Consider the following 17099-nt stretch of genomic DNA (forward strand, 5'->3'; position numbering starts at 1 on the left):
GCCCTGGGTTTTGTGTCCTGGTTCCATCTCTGCTATTTTGATGTAATAGGAGACTTTGGGCAAGTCCTTGTTTCTTTCCGGGCCTCAGTTTTCTTAACTGTGTACTGGGGTGGTGACAGACACCCTGTCTAAAGCCAGCAGTAATCTGGTTCCTGAGATGGACACCACTGACCCGGTTCAGGTCAAATCCCCAGTCTGTTACGAACCAGTGGAGGTGACAGGCCCCAGGCCCCCAAAAGCCTCCTGGGTTCTTAGGAATGAAGAGGTTCCCAGCATGTTTTCAGGCCTGGGGCTCATCCATCCGTCAGATGGGGCTGGCTGCCTTCCCTCCCCTTCCATGTGTCCTCTCATACCGCCCTCCAACTCCAACTGCTCCCCTGCCAAGGGAGTGCTCTTGGTCACAGGCAAAGGAAGCAGCCCCTTGAAGGCTCAGCACCACCCCTCTGTCCTCCTTTATTTGCTTCCCACTCCTTTTTGTATCCATTGACCTAGACATGGATCTCTAAAGATACCACGCCCTGGGATAGGATTCTGGGGAGGAGCTATCAGTCACACCTTAGTGATAATTGACTTGATATTTTGCCAGGGGAAAAACAGACTTGACAGAAGGGAGGGCATGTCCAGAGCCTGGGAGGTAGGTGGGAGAGGCAGGGGGTAGAGAGCCCCCAGGGGGCTGTGTGTGCTGCACAAACCCTTCACCCATGACCCACCAACCCTTTCCATTCCTTTCCCCAACCTTAGGGCACCCACTGGGAGAGAAGCGCTGGCTGATACGTAACACCATCTCTCCATTTCCCTTCCCTGACCCAGGGTCCTGGGGACCCCCAGGCCACTTGGCCTCGTTGGTGATGGGGGACAGTGGGATAGTCAGGGTTCCATAACTAAGCTCCCAGCATAGAATTTCCACGCCGCAGTTCAGGCGCCATGGCAACCAGGGGAAATAAACACTACGAGTTTCACAGTCCAAGCTCTGCCGTGACGTCATCTCCAGCTCCAGCCTGCTGGGGCCTGTGCTGACTGTGCCCCAGACAGCCTTAGCTGCTCAAGCTGGAGAACTGTCTTCCTTCCCAGCTTCCTCCGTGTCTGGGGTGGGGGGTGGGGGGTCTCAGGCAGGGATACTCTAGCCCCTTGACTGCTGTTTAGACCCTGCTGTAGCTGCTGCTGCTCCCTCCCCAGCCCCAGCCATGAAACTGCCCAAGGGGACCAGGAGCTCTGTGTACTTTGCACAGCACCCAGAAAAGGAGCCATTGCCCTCGCGGCAGGAGGTCAAGCAGACCCCTGTCATCATGGCCAAGATCAAAGGTGAGAGCCATCCCCACCCTGGGCTTGGGCCCCCTCCCCTCTCTCCAGGACTCCTTCCAGCCTACCTCCTGCAAAGCCCCTTCCAGCTTCCTTGAAGCCTTACAGAAGACCTGAGCCTCCAAGCTGACCCTCACAGGCAGTGTTGGCTGCTGGGATTGTCCAAGTGGGTGGGGGAGGAGGGGAGCATGGGACTTGCAGTGAGGCCCGCTTTGGAAAAAGACTAGGAGCCTTTGTCTCAGCTTTAGCTTTCCTCACTTCCCTTCAATTTTACTCTCAAGGGACAGCAGACACTAATTCTTACTATGTTGGTAATGACTGACTAGTGCTCTAAGTGGGAGTAGTTTAGTGCAGGGATTAAAGGTTTGGGTTCTACTGGGTGATTGTCTTAGAATCTTCACACTACTAGTTTGTGATATGTGGGTAGATATTTCTAAGCCTCAATATTCTGTAAAATGGGAAAAACAAGAGCATTTACCTTACAGCATTGTTCGGAGGCTTAACGGAAATAATCCACGTCGGATGCCTAGTGGAGAACCTGGAGCAGAATAAGTTCTCAATTAACTGTAACTATTAGCTTCTTATTATGCATTGTCTGTCCAAGGGAAACTGCATTTTATCTGGAAATACTGCCTTCCCCCAAACGAAGCAGCTGGATGGATGCTGGGCTCGTGGCAGTGTGATAGCAGCAAGAACAAAGACCCCCAATGTTCCCATGGTGCGCTGTACTGGGGCTTCCCCTGCCTCTGACCTGGTGGGCCCAGGCTGAGGGCTGTCCTGTCCATCCTTACAGGTCCGGGGCCCGCCAAGTACCTCCGGCCATCCTGCACGGGCTACATAGATCATGACATCTCCATGTTCAAGGCACCAGCTTATACCCTGCATAGCCGGCACTCAGAGAAGCGTGAGCGTTGCCACCCCAGTCATCCGGCTGGGGTTGGAGCTGTTGTTGGAGGTTGAGGGGAGAGACATGGAGCCATTCTCTGTAGCCACTGGGAATCTGAGACACTCAAGGGGCCCCCTGGGTCCAGAGGAAGCCAGCGGGGATTGAGGGTGGGGCAACTCCATGGGCATACCCTAGCCGCCTCTCCCAAGGGAGCCTATAGGGGATCCTGGCCCTGTCCAGCTGGCACAGCAGAGTCTCCTTTTTCTGGCCTTTGGCTGGGGCCCTTCAGTTCCGGTCGCCATGCTCTGCTAGGGTCACTTGCCATTGTGGCCAGGCAGGAACAGCTAGGAGGCCAGTGGGGAAGTGGTGGCCCCCAGAGCTCCCCAGGTGGCCTAGAACCCACTGGAAGGGCAGGAGCAGAGGCCACAGATGACCTATGCTGCTGGGCAGGGTGTGGTGGCATGTACCCAGGGGTCTGAGATATGGGGCGCCTGTCAGGCCTTTCCCTGGGGAGAATACCCACCTCAGCAAGGTAAGCCCCTGGCCTGGCTGGGCCTTTTCTGAATGCCCACAGCAGCCACAGGGCTATTACTCCCCATTGGCCCCAACCCCTGATTGGGTGGGTGGCTGCCCAAGCTGCTGGGCAGCTGTTATTTTACTGTTCCTCTGAGCAAGTTGTTGAAAATACCAGGTCATGTGTTAAAAGTCCCATTTTACAGATGAGGAAATCAAGGGTCCCCAAACACCCAGGAGCCACAGAATCTGAAGTGGGAGGGAGATCTTGCCTGGAGGCAGGCCAGGTGTTCAGTGGGGCAGCCTTTGGGGCTGACCAGGCCCTCTCCTTGGTTGCCCTGCAGGGATGGTGTGCCACAGCAGCCCTGGGCCTTGCTATCTCTTGGATCCCAAAATAACTCGGTTTGGAATGTCCAGCTGCCCGCAGGTCCCCATGGAGGAGCGCATCTCCAACCTGCGTAAGATGGGGTTATGGACAGATGTTGGGGGTTGGGAGGTTGGGGTGTGGGGTGCACCCTTAGGACCTGGGCAGGGGCAAAGGGTCAAGACTTCCTCCTTGGAAATGTCTGGATGCCGGTATCTCCCTGCAAGACACCGACATTGCAATGCTGACATCACCATGTCTTGAAGTCAATGTTATGACATGCAGCATGTCACCAGGTGACGTTATGATGACATGGAGCTCCCGTTGTGGATGCAATATTGTCATGCGAACGAGCTCACAGACTGTAGTGATCTCAGGATGTTTCTGTGTCGCTGTCAGAGGGACAATGTCTGGATGCTGACACTGTAGCATCTGGGGGTAATCCAAGGGGGATGTTATGATGACATTATGTTTTTTTACATGATGACCACTGTGTCGCCATCCTGATGTCAGGATGGCCTAAGTGACCATCTTATTTATTTATTTATTTATTTAGATCGAGTCTCGCTCTGTTGCCCAGGCTGGAGTGCAGTGGCGTGATCTCGGCTCACTGCAACCTCCACCTCCTGGGTTGGAGTGATTCTCCTGCCTCAGCCTTCTGAATAGCTGGGATTACAGGTGCACGCCACCACGCCCAGCTAATTTTTGTATTTTTAGTAGAGATGGGGTTTCACCATGTTGGTCAGGCTGGTCTCGAACTCCTGATCTTGTGATCTGCCTGCTTTAGCCTCCCAAAGTGCTGGGATTGCAGGTGTGAGCCACTGCGCCCGGCCTAAGTGACCATTTGGATGTCCCTGCCCTGCTGCTGAGGTGGTCAGCCTGAGGTCACAGTGGATAACCAGGACCATCAGTTGGCTAGCAGAGAATGAGGTCTGTTCCCTGCTCTGAGAGCCCTCCCTTCCCGCCACTCCCTTTCAGGCCTGAACCCCACCCTCGCATCCTGCCAGTACTACTTTGAGAAGATCCACCCACCGGGGGAACGCAGGGCTCCCCAGTACACGTTTGGCTACCGGCGCCCATACAGAGTGATGGACCCCAACCCGGCTCCCAACCAGTACCAGATGCCACTCTTGCTGGGGCCCAACACCCCTGTCAGCCGAGCTGCTCCCTGCTACAGTCTGGCCTCCAGGGACAAGAACTGGTTCTACAAGGAGGATGTGGCAGGAGGCCCTGGACCTACCACGTACGCCCGACCTGAGCCATCCATCTATCAGAACCGCAGCCCTACTTACAGCATGGCCAAGCGCTTCGCCTACCCTCTGGACCTCACGCCACGGCCTGGCCCTGGCTCCCACGAGGTCCAGCAGGTCACTGTTCACAAGCCCCACATCCCTGCTTTCACCATGGGCATCAAGCACTCACTCCACCTGTGCCCACTGGTCATCGACATTTGTGACTGAGGTCCCTCTTGGGGCACTCACTGCCCCTCATCCCCAGAAATTATTTTTCTACACCAAATTGAGCAATTTGACCAAGATTTCTAGTAGCAGAGCCGGAACCTGCTGAGTGTCCAGCACACAGAAGACATTAGAGATATATTTCCATGTATTTGTTTTTTCCTTTTCTGTTCACAGTTGCTTCCTGTGGGTCCTGCTCTGGGTGAGGGGCTGGGGACATTGGAAGGAATGATACAGTCCCTGTCCTTGAAGAATTCCATTCTGGTTCACCAGGTGGGGAAGCCATGTGTCTGTCCTCCAAGGAGCCCCAGGCAGAGACTCGGGAGAGCTGCATTCCAGTCCTAACTGCCACTACAGGCTGTGTGGCCTTGTGCAGCTCCTGCCCCTCTCTGGGCTCAGGATTGCCCTTTAGACAGTGCACAGGGTAGGCCTGGAAGAGGTCTAGGTTCCCCCAAGTTCCAGAACTGTGGGACTGTGCTGACACTGTGCAGTCCCCGAGACAGGGGCAGGGCAGGTCGGGGTGCAGGCAGAGGAGCGGAGTCCCTCTGGTTGGGAGTTGGGAGAGGAGTTTCCTCGGGGAGGGACCTAAGAGGACAAGAGGAGACTGCTGGGGAGGGCGAAGGTGGAGGTCAAGGTGAGAGCAAAGCATGCAGGTGCAGTGACAGGGAACTGGGGAGGCACAGAGCAGCAGGGGCCTGGGGTGCAGGGGGCGAGGCTGCTACCCGGGGCCACATTGTGGGCAGCTGGGAGGGGCCTCGGGCTTTGCCCTGAAGGAGTGAGGGCCGGAAGATGCTTTGGGAGAAGCTCAGACAGGATGGGCAGAGTGGGAGGCAGCTCCCAGCTGGGCAGACTGCAGGGAAGGTCAGCTTGTCACATGCTGTTTTTGGGGTCACTATGTCCCCAACCTCAACAGCTTAGCCTGGCAGTACCTGTCAGAGGAGCAGCCATGAATTAGCCAGGAGGGGGCAGCGCTGTCTCAATCTTCAAGCCCAGGCTTGTGCCTACCCACCCTGGCTGGCACCTGCTCTGGCTTTGCTGCTGCTGGGCGGACAGGTGCCAGCTCCTGTTGGTCTTGAGGAGGTGAGGGTCTCTGGGGCTGGCATTTGTCCTTCCTCTGTTCTTGGCATCCAGAGCCCCAATTCACCTCTACTCCTGGACACAGGAACCTGGCAGTCCCAGGCCAGCGTGAGGCATGGAGGGGATGCGGCTGAGGTCAGCAAAGAGGCTGGGTGGGAGGGTGGGAGCAGGGAGGGAGTGGGAGGGAGGAGGGGGGTGAGAAAGCCCCCAGACCCAATGGCTCAGGCAGAGGCAGACTGTTCCGCAGAGCAGAGGGTGACAGGAAGAGAGCACCGCCTCAGAACCAGTGTCTAATGGTTCATCCTTATAAACCTGAACAATTTCCAGGTTTTAATTTAAAGTGAAAATTGAGGCTGGGTGCAGTGGCCCAAGCCTGAAATCCCAGCATTTTGGGAGAGCAAGGCAAGCAGATCATTTGAGGTCAGGAGTTCAAGACCAGCCTGGACAACATGGCGAGACCCCGTGTCTACAAAAAAAATACAAAGATTAGCCAGGCATGGTAGCTGGCGCCTATAGACCCAGCTACTCAGGTGGCTGAGGTGGGGGGATCGCTTGAGCCCAGGAGGTCAAGGCTGCAGTGAGCTGTGATTGTGCCACTGCACTCCAGCTTGGGCGATACAGCAAGACCCTGTCTAAAAAAAAGAAAGAAAAGAAAAGAAAATTGAATTGAAGCCCTAACTTTGGTCAGAAAGGAACAGAGCATATAATATTCTTTGGAATATTTTTAAAAGCACACATACAACTAAATATTTAGAAAAGAGCCTGTGGTAAACCCCACTAGGGATGTCCTTGATTCTGGGCCCTGAGGTCTCCTCTCCATCCCACCCGCCCCCAGGCCCTGGGCTTTGCATCTGCCCATCCTCTCAACAAGGATGGCCTGGGCTGGCTCTCGGGAGGCTGCGGGAGCTCGGGGACCCGTCTGTCTTGTGGCAGATTAGAAAGATGTCATTTTGCTGACAGTGCCATTTATCATGGCAGCTGCAAAAATTAGTGATGCTTGGTCTGTAAGTGTTGGGTGGGGGTGGGAGCTGGCAGGTGACAGCAGCCAATGCTCCCCAGTGTTACCAGGTCAGGGAACTGCAGGCCAACCTCTGAATAGGGGTTTTCTGATTTAACACTTAGCCCAGGTGAAGGCCCTCTGTTGGAAAGATGAGGAAGCTGGCACTCAGAGCCTGGAAATAACTTTGGCCATGTGATAATTTTTTTTTGTGACAGGATCTTGCTCCGTTGCCCAGGCTGGAGTGCAGTGGCACAATCTTGGTTCACTGCAGTAGCTGGGACTACAGGCACATGCCACCAAACCTGGTTAATTTTTAAATCTTTTTGTAGAGACGTGGTCTTGCTATGTTGCCCAGGCTGGTCTCGAACTCATGGCCTCAAGTGATCCTCCTGCTCGGGCCTCCCAAAGTGGGATTATAGGTTTGAGCCACCATACCTAGCCCACGTGACAAATTAATGGCCCATCTCTAAATAAAGGTCTAGGTTCTGTGTGTGACCAGGACCAGGGCTCATCTAGGGTGAGGTGCTTTACTTCTATTAGGAGTAAGTATTATTTTTGCCTTTATGGCTCAGTCTAGGACAGACCTTCAGCCTGGCCCCAGCTGCCACCAGACAGAGGCAGGATTGGGAGCTGGCCCTGGAGCTAGGACTCACTCTTGGGGTGGGTTTATGGTCCCAAGGGAAGGGGAGAAGGAGGATGGAGGGTTCAGAAGGAATATTGGCGGTGGGGCGGGTGAAGATGTTCAGATGAGATGGCCCCGCGATCAAAGGGATGCCGACTCCAGGGAAGATGAATGGGGCCTCCCTTGTGCCTCGGCCTGCAAAATGACAGGGTTATTTAGCTTGGGATTGACCTTTGGATGAAGCAGTCCCATTGCTTGACATTGCCTTTCCTGTGGTAGTGCCCCCAGAGAGGTGACTTGCAGAAGGTCAGGCACGGCCTCCCAGGTCTGGCCGACTGCTGCGTGGCCCCTTCTGAACAACTCAGGGGGTTCTCGCTTGACCTTGCAGGAAGCCCTGGTTTGATCCTTGCAGGACTTGAATCCGTATCTTCAGGTCACTAGACTCCAGAGCCTGGCACTTGATCACACACAAAGCCCCCATCCGTGCATTCATTCATTCAACAAACATTTGCTAAGCTCCTGCCCTGTGCCAGGCTCTGGCTGGGTCCGGGGGTACGAAGACTTGGTCTTCACCTGGAGCCCTGGCCTCCAGGAGGTCTGAGGCTGTGTCAATGAGAGGGTGGGAATTCACCCTCTCCCGCCACGAGCAGATGTTGGAGGGTGGATGAGGCTCAGTGCCTGGCAGGAGGCCCACCTGAGGTTCCTCCCTTCTCTCTAGGGGGCAAGACAGGCCTGGCTCCATGTTGGGTTACCTCAGCCAGGGCTTGGTGGTGACATCACAGTCCCACGAGCCTCCTGGACACTGGCTGGGGTGGGGGCTGGTCTCTGTTGTTCCACTGTTGCTGGAGGGATCCCCAAGGCCAATCACCACTCGGGTTCCCAGGACCTGGGGGGATGGTGGCCCTGGGCCAGGAGCAGAAGACGGGCCCTGCCTGCAGGAACACATGGACACACCATCTGGAGGCACACAGGTAGGGGCTGTGCACACACACATGTCCCTTACTGCACACACGTGGGGCAAGACACACACACAAATGCACAGACCCACACCTTACTCCACACACACACACCTGGTACCACCACTGCCTTCAAACACCCCGCCCCATCCCTCTCTCCCAGGCATCTCATCTTATGTACAGATACGCGCCCACCCAGGCTCACTGGCGCCCCTCACTGCCCTGGAGTAGTAAATCCACAAACCACGAGATGTCCCGACATGCAGAGAGAGGTGGGATGGGTGATGGGAGGGAGGTCAGGAGAGTCCCTGCATTCCCCCAGGAGAGGGGACCGCTGGCTGCTCTCAGCCCACCAGCCTGGGACCTGGCCTCTGGCGCTGTGCACGTGGTCGTGAGAGGGCACCCCCATGAAGACAAGCCAGGTCCCCACTCCTGCTCCCAGCACTCAGAGACACCCACTCTCGGGGCTGCTCAGGTACGGGAGGACTAAACAGGAGCTCCTGCCACCCGGCTCCTTTCGGGGTGCGGTGGGGGGCTGGTGGGAGGACACATCCCCCTGAGTCCGTGGCCCTGCTCACTGGTGGAGAGTTGCCCGCCCTGCCGTTCCTTCTGCTCCCTCTTCCTCTCCACACCCACATCCTCCCAGCTGGCCTTTCTCTCCCCCAGATCCTCTCCCATGACCAGGTTTCCTCTCTCTCTCTCTCTCTCTCTCTCTCTCTCGCTCCCTCTCTCTCTCTCGCTCCCTGTGTCCCTGTGACCTACTTATCCTCTAGAATAATGATCAACATTTTCAATTACCCCCAAAGTAACAGCCGTTCTTGGGGCCTGGCGGAGGACGGCTGCATGGGCGTGGGCACAGGCGCTGGTTTGAGTGTGGGGCCTGCGGGTGGTGGGGGTGGGGACGCCCATGGTCCCACTGTCCTTTGTTTGCTTTTTCTCATCCGGAGCCTTCATTTTTTCCTGGAAGATTGGAAGCACGTTTCCCTTCAGGGGAGGAAGGGAGATAAAACAGAGAAATAAAAACTGTCATCATTGTCTTGTAAACAGCGTAGAGCCAAGTAGGGGCTCGGCAGGAGAGAGCGACATGAGGGAGAGGCTGGGACAGAGAAAGGGGGCCGAGAGGGATGGGGTGGGGAGGTAAGCAGGAGCCCCCCCTCAAGGCCAGGTGGGTGGGTGTCCTGCAGGAAGGACTGATGGGAGGGGAATGAGGCGAGGTGAGGCTGATCCAGGGCTGGGGCCAGGTTGGGGGGGTTGCAGTTTGAAGAGACACAGTGTCTGTTGAGTGCCAGGCAGGCCCTGGGAGGCAGGCGCTATTCTTCGAATCCCACCCTGCGCCAGGCTCTGGGGGCGCTGAGGTGAGTGATAGACATGTCTTTGCACTCTTGGGGCATAAACTCTATTGGAAACAAAGCGGTGACTTCATGTGTTCAGCACTTATATCAATTGAGGCTCAGAGAGGGTGGGTGACCTGCCCGATGACACACAGCTGGAGGTGAGGGGACCAGGATCCCAGCCAGGTCCGTGTGGCCGCAGTCTCCTTTCACACCACCTCCGCTGTGGGCACACTTGGCTCTTGCGTGACCTTGAGCAAGTCCTCACCTCTTGGCCATCAGTTTCCCCATCTGAAAAGCAGCCAGCATGCTGGCTCTCTGCAGGGCTGAGGGGAGCATCAGATGTCTGGATGTGAAGGACGCTCAGCTCTGGCTCTCTGGCGAGTTGGCGGGGGGGACGGAGGAGCAAAGACCACCGGGTGCTGGGAGAGGGACTGGCCGGCAGGGAAAGGAGGCCGGACCGCAGATTTACTCCCTGCTGCCGCCCAGTGGCAATAATTGGGTACCGCAGAGGGTGGGTCTGGAGGACCTTCTCCAGCTTGCAACAGGGCCAGAGCAGAAAGGCGCCTCTAGGGAGTGTTGTCTAGTCCTCCCGGCCCCATTTTGCTGATGCCCAGAGAAAGGAGGGACTCCTCCTCAGGTCATCCAGGGCAGAAGCTTGGGCTAGGCTTTCAGGGTAGGGTGCTTCCCTCCATCCCTGTGGCACTCAAGAAGCCCCCAGTCAGCTTCAGAGCAAGAGAAACAGAATTCTACATCCTCTGCTTGATGCCACCACCTCCAGGGAGACTTCCAGGGTCTCCTCCAGTAGGAAGTGGCCTCACTCCTGCCCTGCAGTCCCACACTCAAACTCTCCTTGCTCCTCCTGCCCGCAGCAAATCAGGCAGCGGGGCCCCTTGAGACACGAGAGATAGTGGCGAACCATTGTTACCACTCAGGGAGCATGTGCCAGGGGCCCACTCTGTCCTGCGGCTCTACCTGCATTCTCTCACTTGAACCTCGTAAGAACCTTGGTAAGTTGGGGTTATTTTGATCCCCATTTTTCAGGTGAGGGAACGGGCACAGAGAGTTTATGACTTTTACACACAGAGTGGTGGGGCATGGACTCAAACCCAGGTCTGTCTGTTCTCTGGAGAGGCACCTGCATTTGGAGGTGAAAACTACCCCTGTGGCCACATGACAGTCCACTGTGACCGGATACTGAAATGACCAGTCCAGGGGGCTTGTGGGCTGGGGTCTCAGCTTCACCACTGTGCTGCTGGGTGACTTCGGGCAAGGCCCATTCCTCTCTGGACCCTGGTTTCTCATCTGTGTACTGTGTATGTGCATGCATGCATATGTGTGTATATATGCGTGCGTGTGTGTGTGTGTGTGTGTTCTGGGCTACCTCAGAGATCCACTCTGGCTTTGAGTGTGGTATATCCCACCTTGGGCAGGTCCCAAGGCTTGGGCCCTGGGATGGAAAGGTTTTAAAGGTCATGGGGAGGGGGTGCAGATGGCAGTGTGGGAGGCAGAGCTCTGGCTAAGAGCTGGGCCCCTTGGGTGCACCTCCTGCTTGCGTGTCACTGTGTAGGGCTGGGGATCAAGGGGAGGCGTGGACTGTGAGGGCACGAGGGATCCGGCTCTGGGACAGGTATGGGGTTGGCCCTAGGGCCTGGATGTGTCTCCCTCCACTGCCTGCCACAGAGGGAGTTTGTCTTACAGGAAACAGCCTCATCCATCAGCGGCAATGGGGGGCTGACAGTGGCCACTCCCCACCAGCCCTGGCTGGAGGCAGACTCATAAATCCCATGCCAGGCTGGGCTGTAAATTCCTGTGATTCACATCTGGCCTCTTGGAGGACAGAGACATTTGGGGCTGTGGGGCTGGCTGTTCTCTCTTGGACAGGACGGGTGGGTACCCGGGAGAAGCCTCTTCACTGGCCCAGCAGTCTCAGATGGCCCCCCCGAGGAGATGCGATGCTAAGCCCCCTGGATGCCTCAGGCCCAGCCTGAGCCATCTCTGCCCACGCCCAGGCCACCTCTGCCTGGGCCATTCCTGTGCTCTGGCCCGAATCACCCTGGAGGTCACGTGTGTGGACACACTCTGTGGCCTCAGAGATCTCATGGGGCCTGTGGCCCTGTGGGGGGAGGATTACTCAGGTGCTGGGGCAAGAGACTGAAGGCACAAACTGTTTCAATATAATAAAGAAAATAATTAGAATAAGAATAGTCATAATACAAATTAGATATAGAGATGATCATAGACAATTACCAATCATTACTATAAACATTATTAATCATTAGCTTTTAATTACTAATATAACCTAGGAATAACCTGCGGGTATAGGGTCAGGTGCTGAAGGGACATTGTGAGAAGTGATGTAGAAGGCAAGAGGTGAGCCTTCTGTCACGCCCGCATAAGGTCCGCTTGAGGGCTCCTTGGTCAAGTGGTAACGCCAGTGTCTGGGAAGGCACCCGTTACTTAGCAGACCGCGAAAGGGAGTCTCCCTTTCCTTGGAGGAGTCAGGGAACATTCTGCTCCACCAGCTTCTTGTGGGAGGCTGGATATTATCCAGGCCTGCCCGCAGTCATCCGGAGGCCTAAACCCCTCCCTGTGGTGCTGTGCTTCAATGGTCACGCTCCTTGTCCACTTTCATGTTCCTCCTGTACTCCTGGTTCCTCTCTGAAGTTTGTAGTAGACAGTGGTAGAAGGAATAGTGAAAGTCTTAAAGTCTTTGATCTTTCTTATAAGTGCATAGAAGAAAACGCTGACATATGCTGCCTTCTCTCTCCCTGCTTCGGCTACCTAAGAGGGAAGGGCCCCCTGTCCTGTGATCACGTGACTTGCTTCACCTTGTCAATCACTTAGAAGATTCACCCTCCTTACCCTGCCCCCTTGTCTTGTATACAATAAATATCAGCGGGCGCAGCTGTTTGGGGCCACTACCGGTCTCCGCGTCTTGATGGTAGTGGTCCCCTGGGCCCAGCTGTTTTCCCTTTATCTCTTTGTCTTGTGTCTTTATTTATTACAATCTCTCGTCTCCGCACACGGGGAGAACACCCACTAAGTCCCGTAGGGCTGGACCCTACATGGCCTGGAGGGTTGGCTCCAAGAACCCCACAGTGAGGTCTCCTGCCAATCCGCATGGCATTCTGTCTTGGGGCTGTGAGGACATGGTGGGAGATCAGGGCCCAGTCTGTGCATCTCTCATTCCAGGGAGGCCGGGGCCCCGAATCCACTGTCCCTTAGACAGGAAGGGGATAGGGACACTCAGACCAGGGCTGCAGCCATTTGTCGCCTTTCATCAGGACTTTTGCCACACTCAGATGCCACCGGAACTCTACTTAGCGTTTTTTTAAAAATCAGCTTACTTTTAAAATTTAAGTGTGTGTTTTAGCCTCGTCTTTAGCCATATTTGTGAAATCAGGGTCTGATGTACTAGTCAAATACCCACACACATGTACACATACACATGTGCACATACACGCACAGACACATACATATACACATATATGTGAAAATATACACATGAAATATATCCATGAAAGTAAACACAAAGTTAAAATAGCAAATGCTCAGCTCCATGTACCATCTAATCCTGCTTTAGGTTTAGAGTGGCTCTAGTCTCCCCCCATTATGGGTGATTCCTCATTGGTAAAACAAAGCAGGTTCAGATGGCTCACAGAGCTGAGGATTTACCAGCCATTCTAGCCTTCCTCCATTTTACAGACAAGGTAACCAAGGTCCAGAGAGGTGTAGGGCCTGCCTAAGGTCGCACAGCACTGGGATTAGTGGCCAGCCTGCCTGACTCCCAGCTGAGTGCTCCTTTTACGGAAGCACACTCCCTGTCTGTGGTGTGCAGGGCCCCTTCCTCCAGAAGCATATGTGGACTCGCAGAGGCCTTTTGGAGACTGTGCCCTAACATGCCTCCTTCCCCGCCACCTCGCAGTGCCCAGCACCCTCACTGGCCGGCACGTGCAGCACAGATCTGGGTGTGCAGCCACTCAGCACACTGATCCACACACGTGGGCAGAGTCACAACACAGAAGCTCGCCTGCACACAGAGGCATTTGCACCAGCTCCCTGCACACTTGTGCCTGGTGTGTTCAGAGGACCACCTGAGCTGCTCATGGAGACAGGGCTTGCTCACTAATGTCCAGCTGTCATTTCTCTACCTCAGGTCAGAGAGTCTGACCCACCTAAGAGCCTTCCATGGCTCCCTACAGCCTGCAGCATTGAGCCCCAAAAGTCAAACTCTTCGGACTTTGAAGGTCCTCCACCCTATGCCCCACCCTCCCCACAGAGCTCTTCCTCATTCCGTCTCTGTTCCCTGCTTTGGCCAGTGGCTGTCCTGGATGCAGCCCACACTACACCTCTGCCCACACTGCAGCTCTGTACCCAGATACCCTCCAATTCCTCGCCACATAATTCTATCTCAGTCATGCCCCGGACTGCGTTGAAGCCAGGCTGCCTTGAAGCTCTCCTAGACTGCTCTTTTCCCCAAGGGAGGGTCATGATTTGCTAAATGTTTCGCATGTGTTAGCAAGACTGGAGTCGGAGCAGGCATCAAACCTTACATCCCATATGTCACACCTCACCACAGACCTGGATGCCAAATACCCTGAAGAGTCTGAACTCACATTGGCAGTTAGCAAAGTGCTCCTACAGCCACATCTGCAGTTAACACAGCATCCCTATGGCCACTGTCTCCCTTGATCCCCACGGCCACCCTGGGAGAAAGGCAGAGAGTCATCATTTGATAGAAAGGATGCTGAGGCTCTGGGAGGGAAAGGGACTTGCCTAAAGCCCCAGGGTGAAGCAGCATCTCTGGACTCCCAGTCCAGTGCTCTTGCCCAGTGCTATGCTGCTTGCCTCTACCCATCTCCGTGGGTCATCAGCGCATCATAGGGCAAGCCCCAATCCCTGCCTCATTTTGGTTTATGGGCGCTGGACCCACAGCCCTACCCTACAGTCATTTGGAGACAAAAACAGATGCTATTGTTCTTCCTTAGAGAATGTGGCCAGTGGATACGGCACACTGGGAATCAGAGTGAATGTCCTTGAAAGAGGCCATGGGTCAACAAGGCCAAGCCAGAGGATGCTGAACGCTTTTCCTTAGAAATCTTTGGGAGTGAAGCAGGCTTCAGACTCTCCCACCCCTGCCCCTGCAGCCACCCCTACCACATTGGTTTGGACCCAGTAGGTTGGGGCGGGGGCGGGGGCGGGGTGGGGGTGGAGGAAAAATCAGATTGCCCATGCCCCCCAGGCTCCTTCCCCAGCTGCTTCTGTCCTAGCCCAGGCCTGGTGCCATTCTTCCACTCACACTCGTGTGCAAATCCACACACACATCACACACCTTGATGCTCACACAGTCACAGCCTGGCCTCTGCTCCTGTGGGCCAGTGGCCAGACACCCCCTGGGATGGCTCAAAGGAGTCAGGACTTGGAAGTGGGGACATCAGGGTAGCTGAAGGAAATCCACACACCCAGAACATCTCGGGGTTCAGACTCTCTGACCTGAGGTAGGCTCCCCAGGGGCTGGGAGAGGGGTTGGACGGAATGGAGGATGGAGGACAGCGGGAAGAAGAAACGAGGAGGAATGCAACGTGTGGAGCGGCCGCCGAGAGTGAAAATAGAGGGAAGCGCCATGCAAGTGCTGGAAAGAAGGGGGCAGGTGGGACGAGCCCCACAGCCCCCTCCACAAAAAGACCACTTCCGGGACTCAGTGCTCTTTTGGGGGCAGGCTCCGCCAGCTCTCCGCCACTCAGGGCTCCAGTCCCACGGTCGGAGTGCCTGGGATGGAGACGGCCAGTTCTGGCGGCCAGGTCCGACGTTCTAGAATCCAGCCCCATTTCCCTCCCGGCCACGCCCGTCCGGCGGCCTCTCCCGTCATATTCAGCCCCTACTCACCTGGGGACCCCGGGAGGGGCGCGAGGGCACCTGCCGGGGGAGGGCCGAAGGGGTCAGGGGAAGCCCCCGGTGTGGAGGGTACGACGGGCGCTTCCCCCAGGGTGGACCCAGCAGGCAGAGGCCCAGGAGCAGGGCTCCGCAACACGGGCCGGGCTGGGGGCACGGCGGGGAGTCGGCACTGCGTCGTGGGGCTGGACTTGGGCGACCTGCGGGCGAAAGGGAGCCAGGAACAGAAAGAGGAGCGATGAGCGGCCCCGCCCACCCTGAGGCCCCGCCCCAGCCCAGTGCCAGCCACGCCCATGCATGCAAGCCCCTTCCTGCCGGCCCGAGGCGGTCACCGGAGCTTAAGCCCCGCCGCCAGCGGCGCCAACGTCCCAGATCCACCCCTCCCCGCAGCCCGCACTCCACGGCAAGCCCCGCCCTCTCTAAGCTCCGCCTCTCGCTTCAAGTGGGCGCCACCCCGGGGAGGGGGCGCGCCCTGCCTGGTCCGGCACTTCTTCCGCGGCCCAGGCTGGGGGGCTTTGGGGCCGTGGGGGCCGACCCTGGTACCTGCGTCCGGCCAGGACGCTCTGTACCTGCAGCCAGGAGTCATCCACGGGACCCCGTGGGCGTGCTGACGATGGTCGTCTTGATGTCACCGATGATGCTGGGCACCTCCCTCAGCACGTGGTGCATGCGCCGCATCTCGTTGCGCCCCTGTGCCTGCTCTGCCGACTCCTCCATCAGCGTGTTCTGTTCCCCACGCGAGTACAAGTTGGCCAGCAGCTCCGAGAAGATGAACTCCTTGGTCTGAGAGTGGGCAAAGAGGGATGGAGACTGGGACCTGATTGATGCTTGTGCTGCCCTGGCTGCCATGGCTGCCCCGCCGGGCCCTGTTGGGACTGTGCGCTGGACTTGGAGCCGCAAGTATGGCTTTTCAGACACGGCTTCTACACCGCTTAGACTCGAAGATCCGCCTCCCCACCGCCCTTTTCTCACTCAGATGAGGACACTGAGGTCCAGAGGAAAAGTCACCTGTCCAAGGTCACAGTTCTGGGAGGGGACTGAGGACCTATCATGCCACCAGGACACCTGTCTACTCAGTTTTTAATTTTTGGAGATAGGATCTCACTTTGTCGCCAGGCTGGAGTACAGTGGGCAAGATCACTGCTCACTGAAGCCTCAACCTCCTGGGCTCAAAGTGATCCTCCAACGTCAGCCTGTGGAGCAGCTAGGACTACATGCACTTGCCACCACCAAGCCCAGCTGTTTTTTAAAATTTTTGTATTGAGATGAGGTCTCATTATGTTGCCCAGGCTGGTCTCGAACTCCTGGGCTCAAGCCGTCCTCCTACCTTGGCCTCCCAAAGTGCTGGGATTACAAGCATGAACCACTATAATCCCACATTATATTTCTATTGGACAACTCTGGTCTGGACCGTGCCTCCCTTCCTGAGGCTGGTCCCATAAGGCTGGTCGGCATCTCCCCCAGGCCAACATGGCCACCTGGGTCCCCAGTGCCACAGGAGCCCTCTACCCCCATGAGGCGGTGCATGCACGTTGTTGATCATGAGGTGGATGATGGTCTTGGGCATGAGGTCCTGCATGTTCTTGTTGACAATGGCCATGTACGAGTCCACCAGGTTCTGAATGGTCTCCACTTGTCGCTCCAGCTGTGGTCCATGGAGAGCATGAAGCTGTCGGAGCCATTCCCCTCAGTCTTGCTG

At 56.3% G+C, this 17099-nt stretch overlaps 1 protein-coding gene, 1 long non-coding RNA gene and 1 pseudogene across 2 annotated transcripts; 1 reads left to right on the forward strand and 2 right to left on the reverse strand.

The window, feature by feature from the left end:
- Positions 1–838: 838 nt before the first annotated feature.
- Positions 839–4670, forward strand: CIMAP1C (ciliary microtubule associated protein 1C). Its single transcript, XM_523118.6, has 4 exons — positions 839–1302; positions 2093–2203; positions 3043–3156; positions 4041–4670. Exons 1-4 carry the CDS (start codon positions 1185–1187, stop codon positions 4520–4522), a joined length of 825 nt encoding a protein of 274 aa, XP_523118.2. The 5' UTR covers positions 839–1184; the 3' UTR covers positions 4523–4670.
- LOC107968382 (uncharacterized) lies at positions 4626–8504 on the reverse strand. Its single transcript, XR_008539357.1, has 2 exons — positions 7971–8504; positions 4626–7413 (listed from the first exon to the last, which is right to left on the reverse strand). It is a non-coding gene; the product is annotated as an uncharacterized LOC107968382 (long non-coding RNA).
- Positions 8505–9624: 1120 nt separating this feature from the next.
- LOC107968381 (dynamin-1-like) lies at positions 9625–16589 on the reverse strand (annotated as a pseudogene).
- Positions 16590–17099: the final 510 nt, after the last annotated feature.

This window comes from Pan troglodytes, chromosome 16, assembly GCF_028858775.2.
Source record: "Pan troglodytes isolate AG18354 chromosome 16, NHGRI_mPanTro3-v2.0_pri, whole genome shotgun sequence".
NCBI lineage: Eukaryota > Metazoa > Chordata > Mammalia > Primates > Hominidae > Pan > Pan troglodytes.

Coding starts and splice junctions, on each gene's coding strand:
- CIMAP1C (XM_523118.6), top strand. CDS start 1,185: ATGAAACTGCCCAAGGGGACCAGGAGCTCTGTGTACTTTGCACAGCAC. Junction 1,303..2,092: donor CATCATGGCCAAGATCAAAG/GTGAGAGCCATC, acceptor CCATCCTTACAG/GTCCGGGGCCCGCCAAGTAC. Junction 3,157..4,040: donor GGAGCGCATCTCCAACCTGC/GTAAGATGGGGT, acceptor ACTCCCTTTCAG/GCCTGAACCCCACCCTCGCA.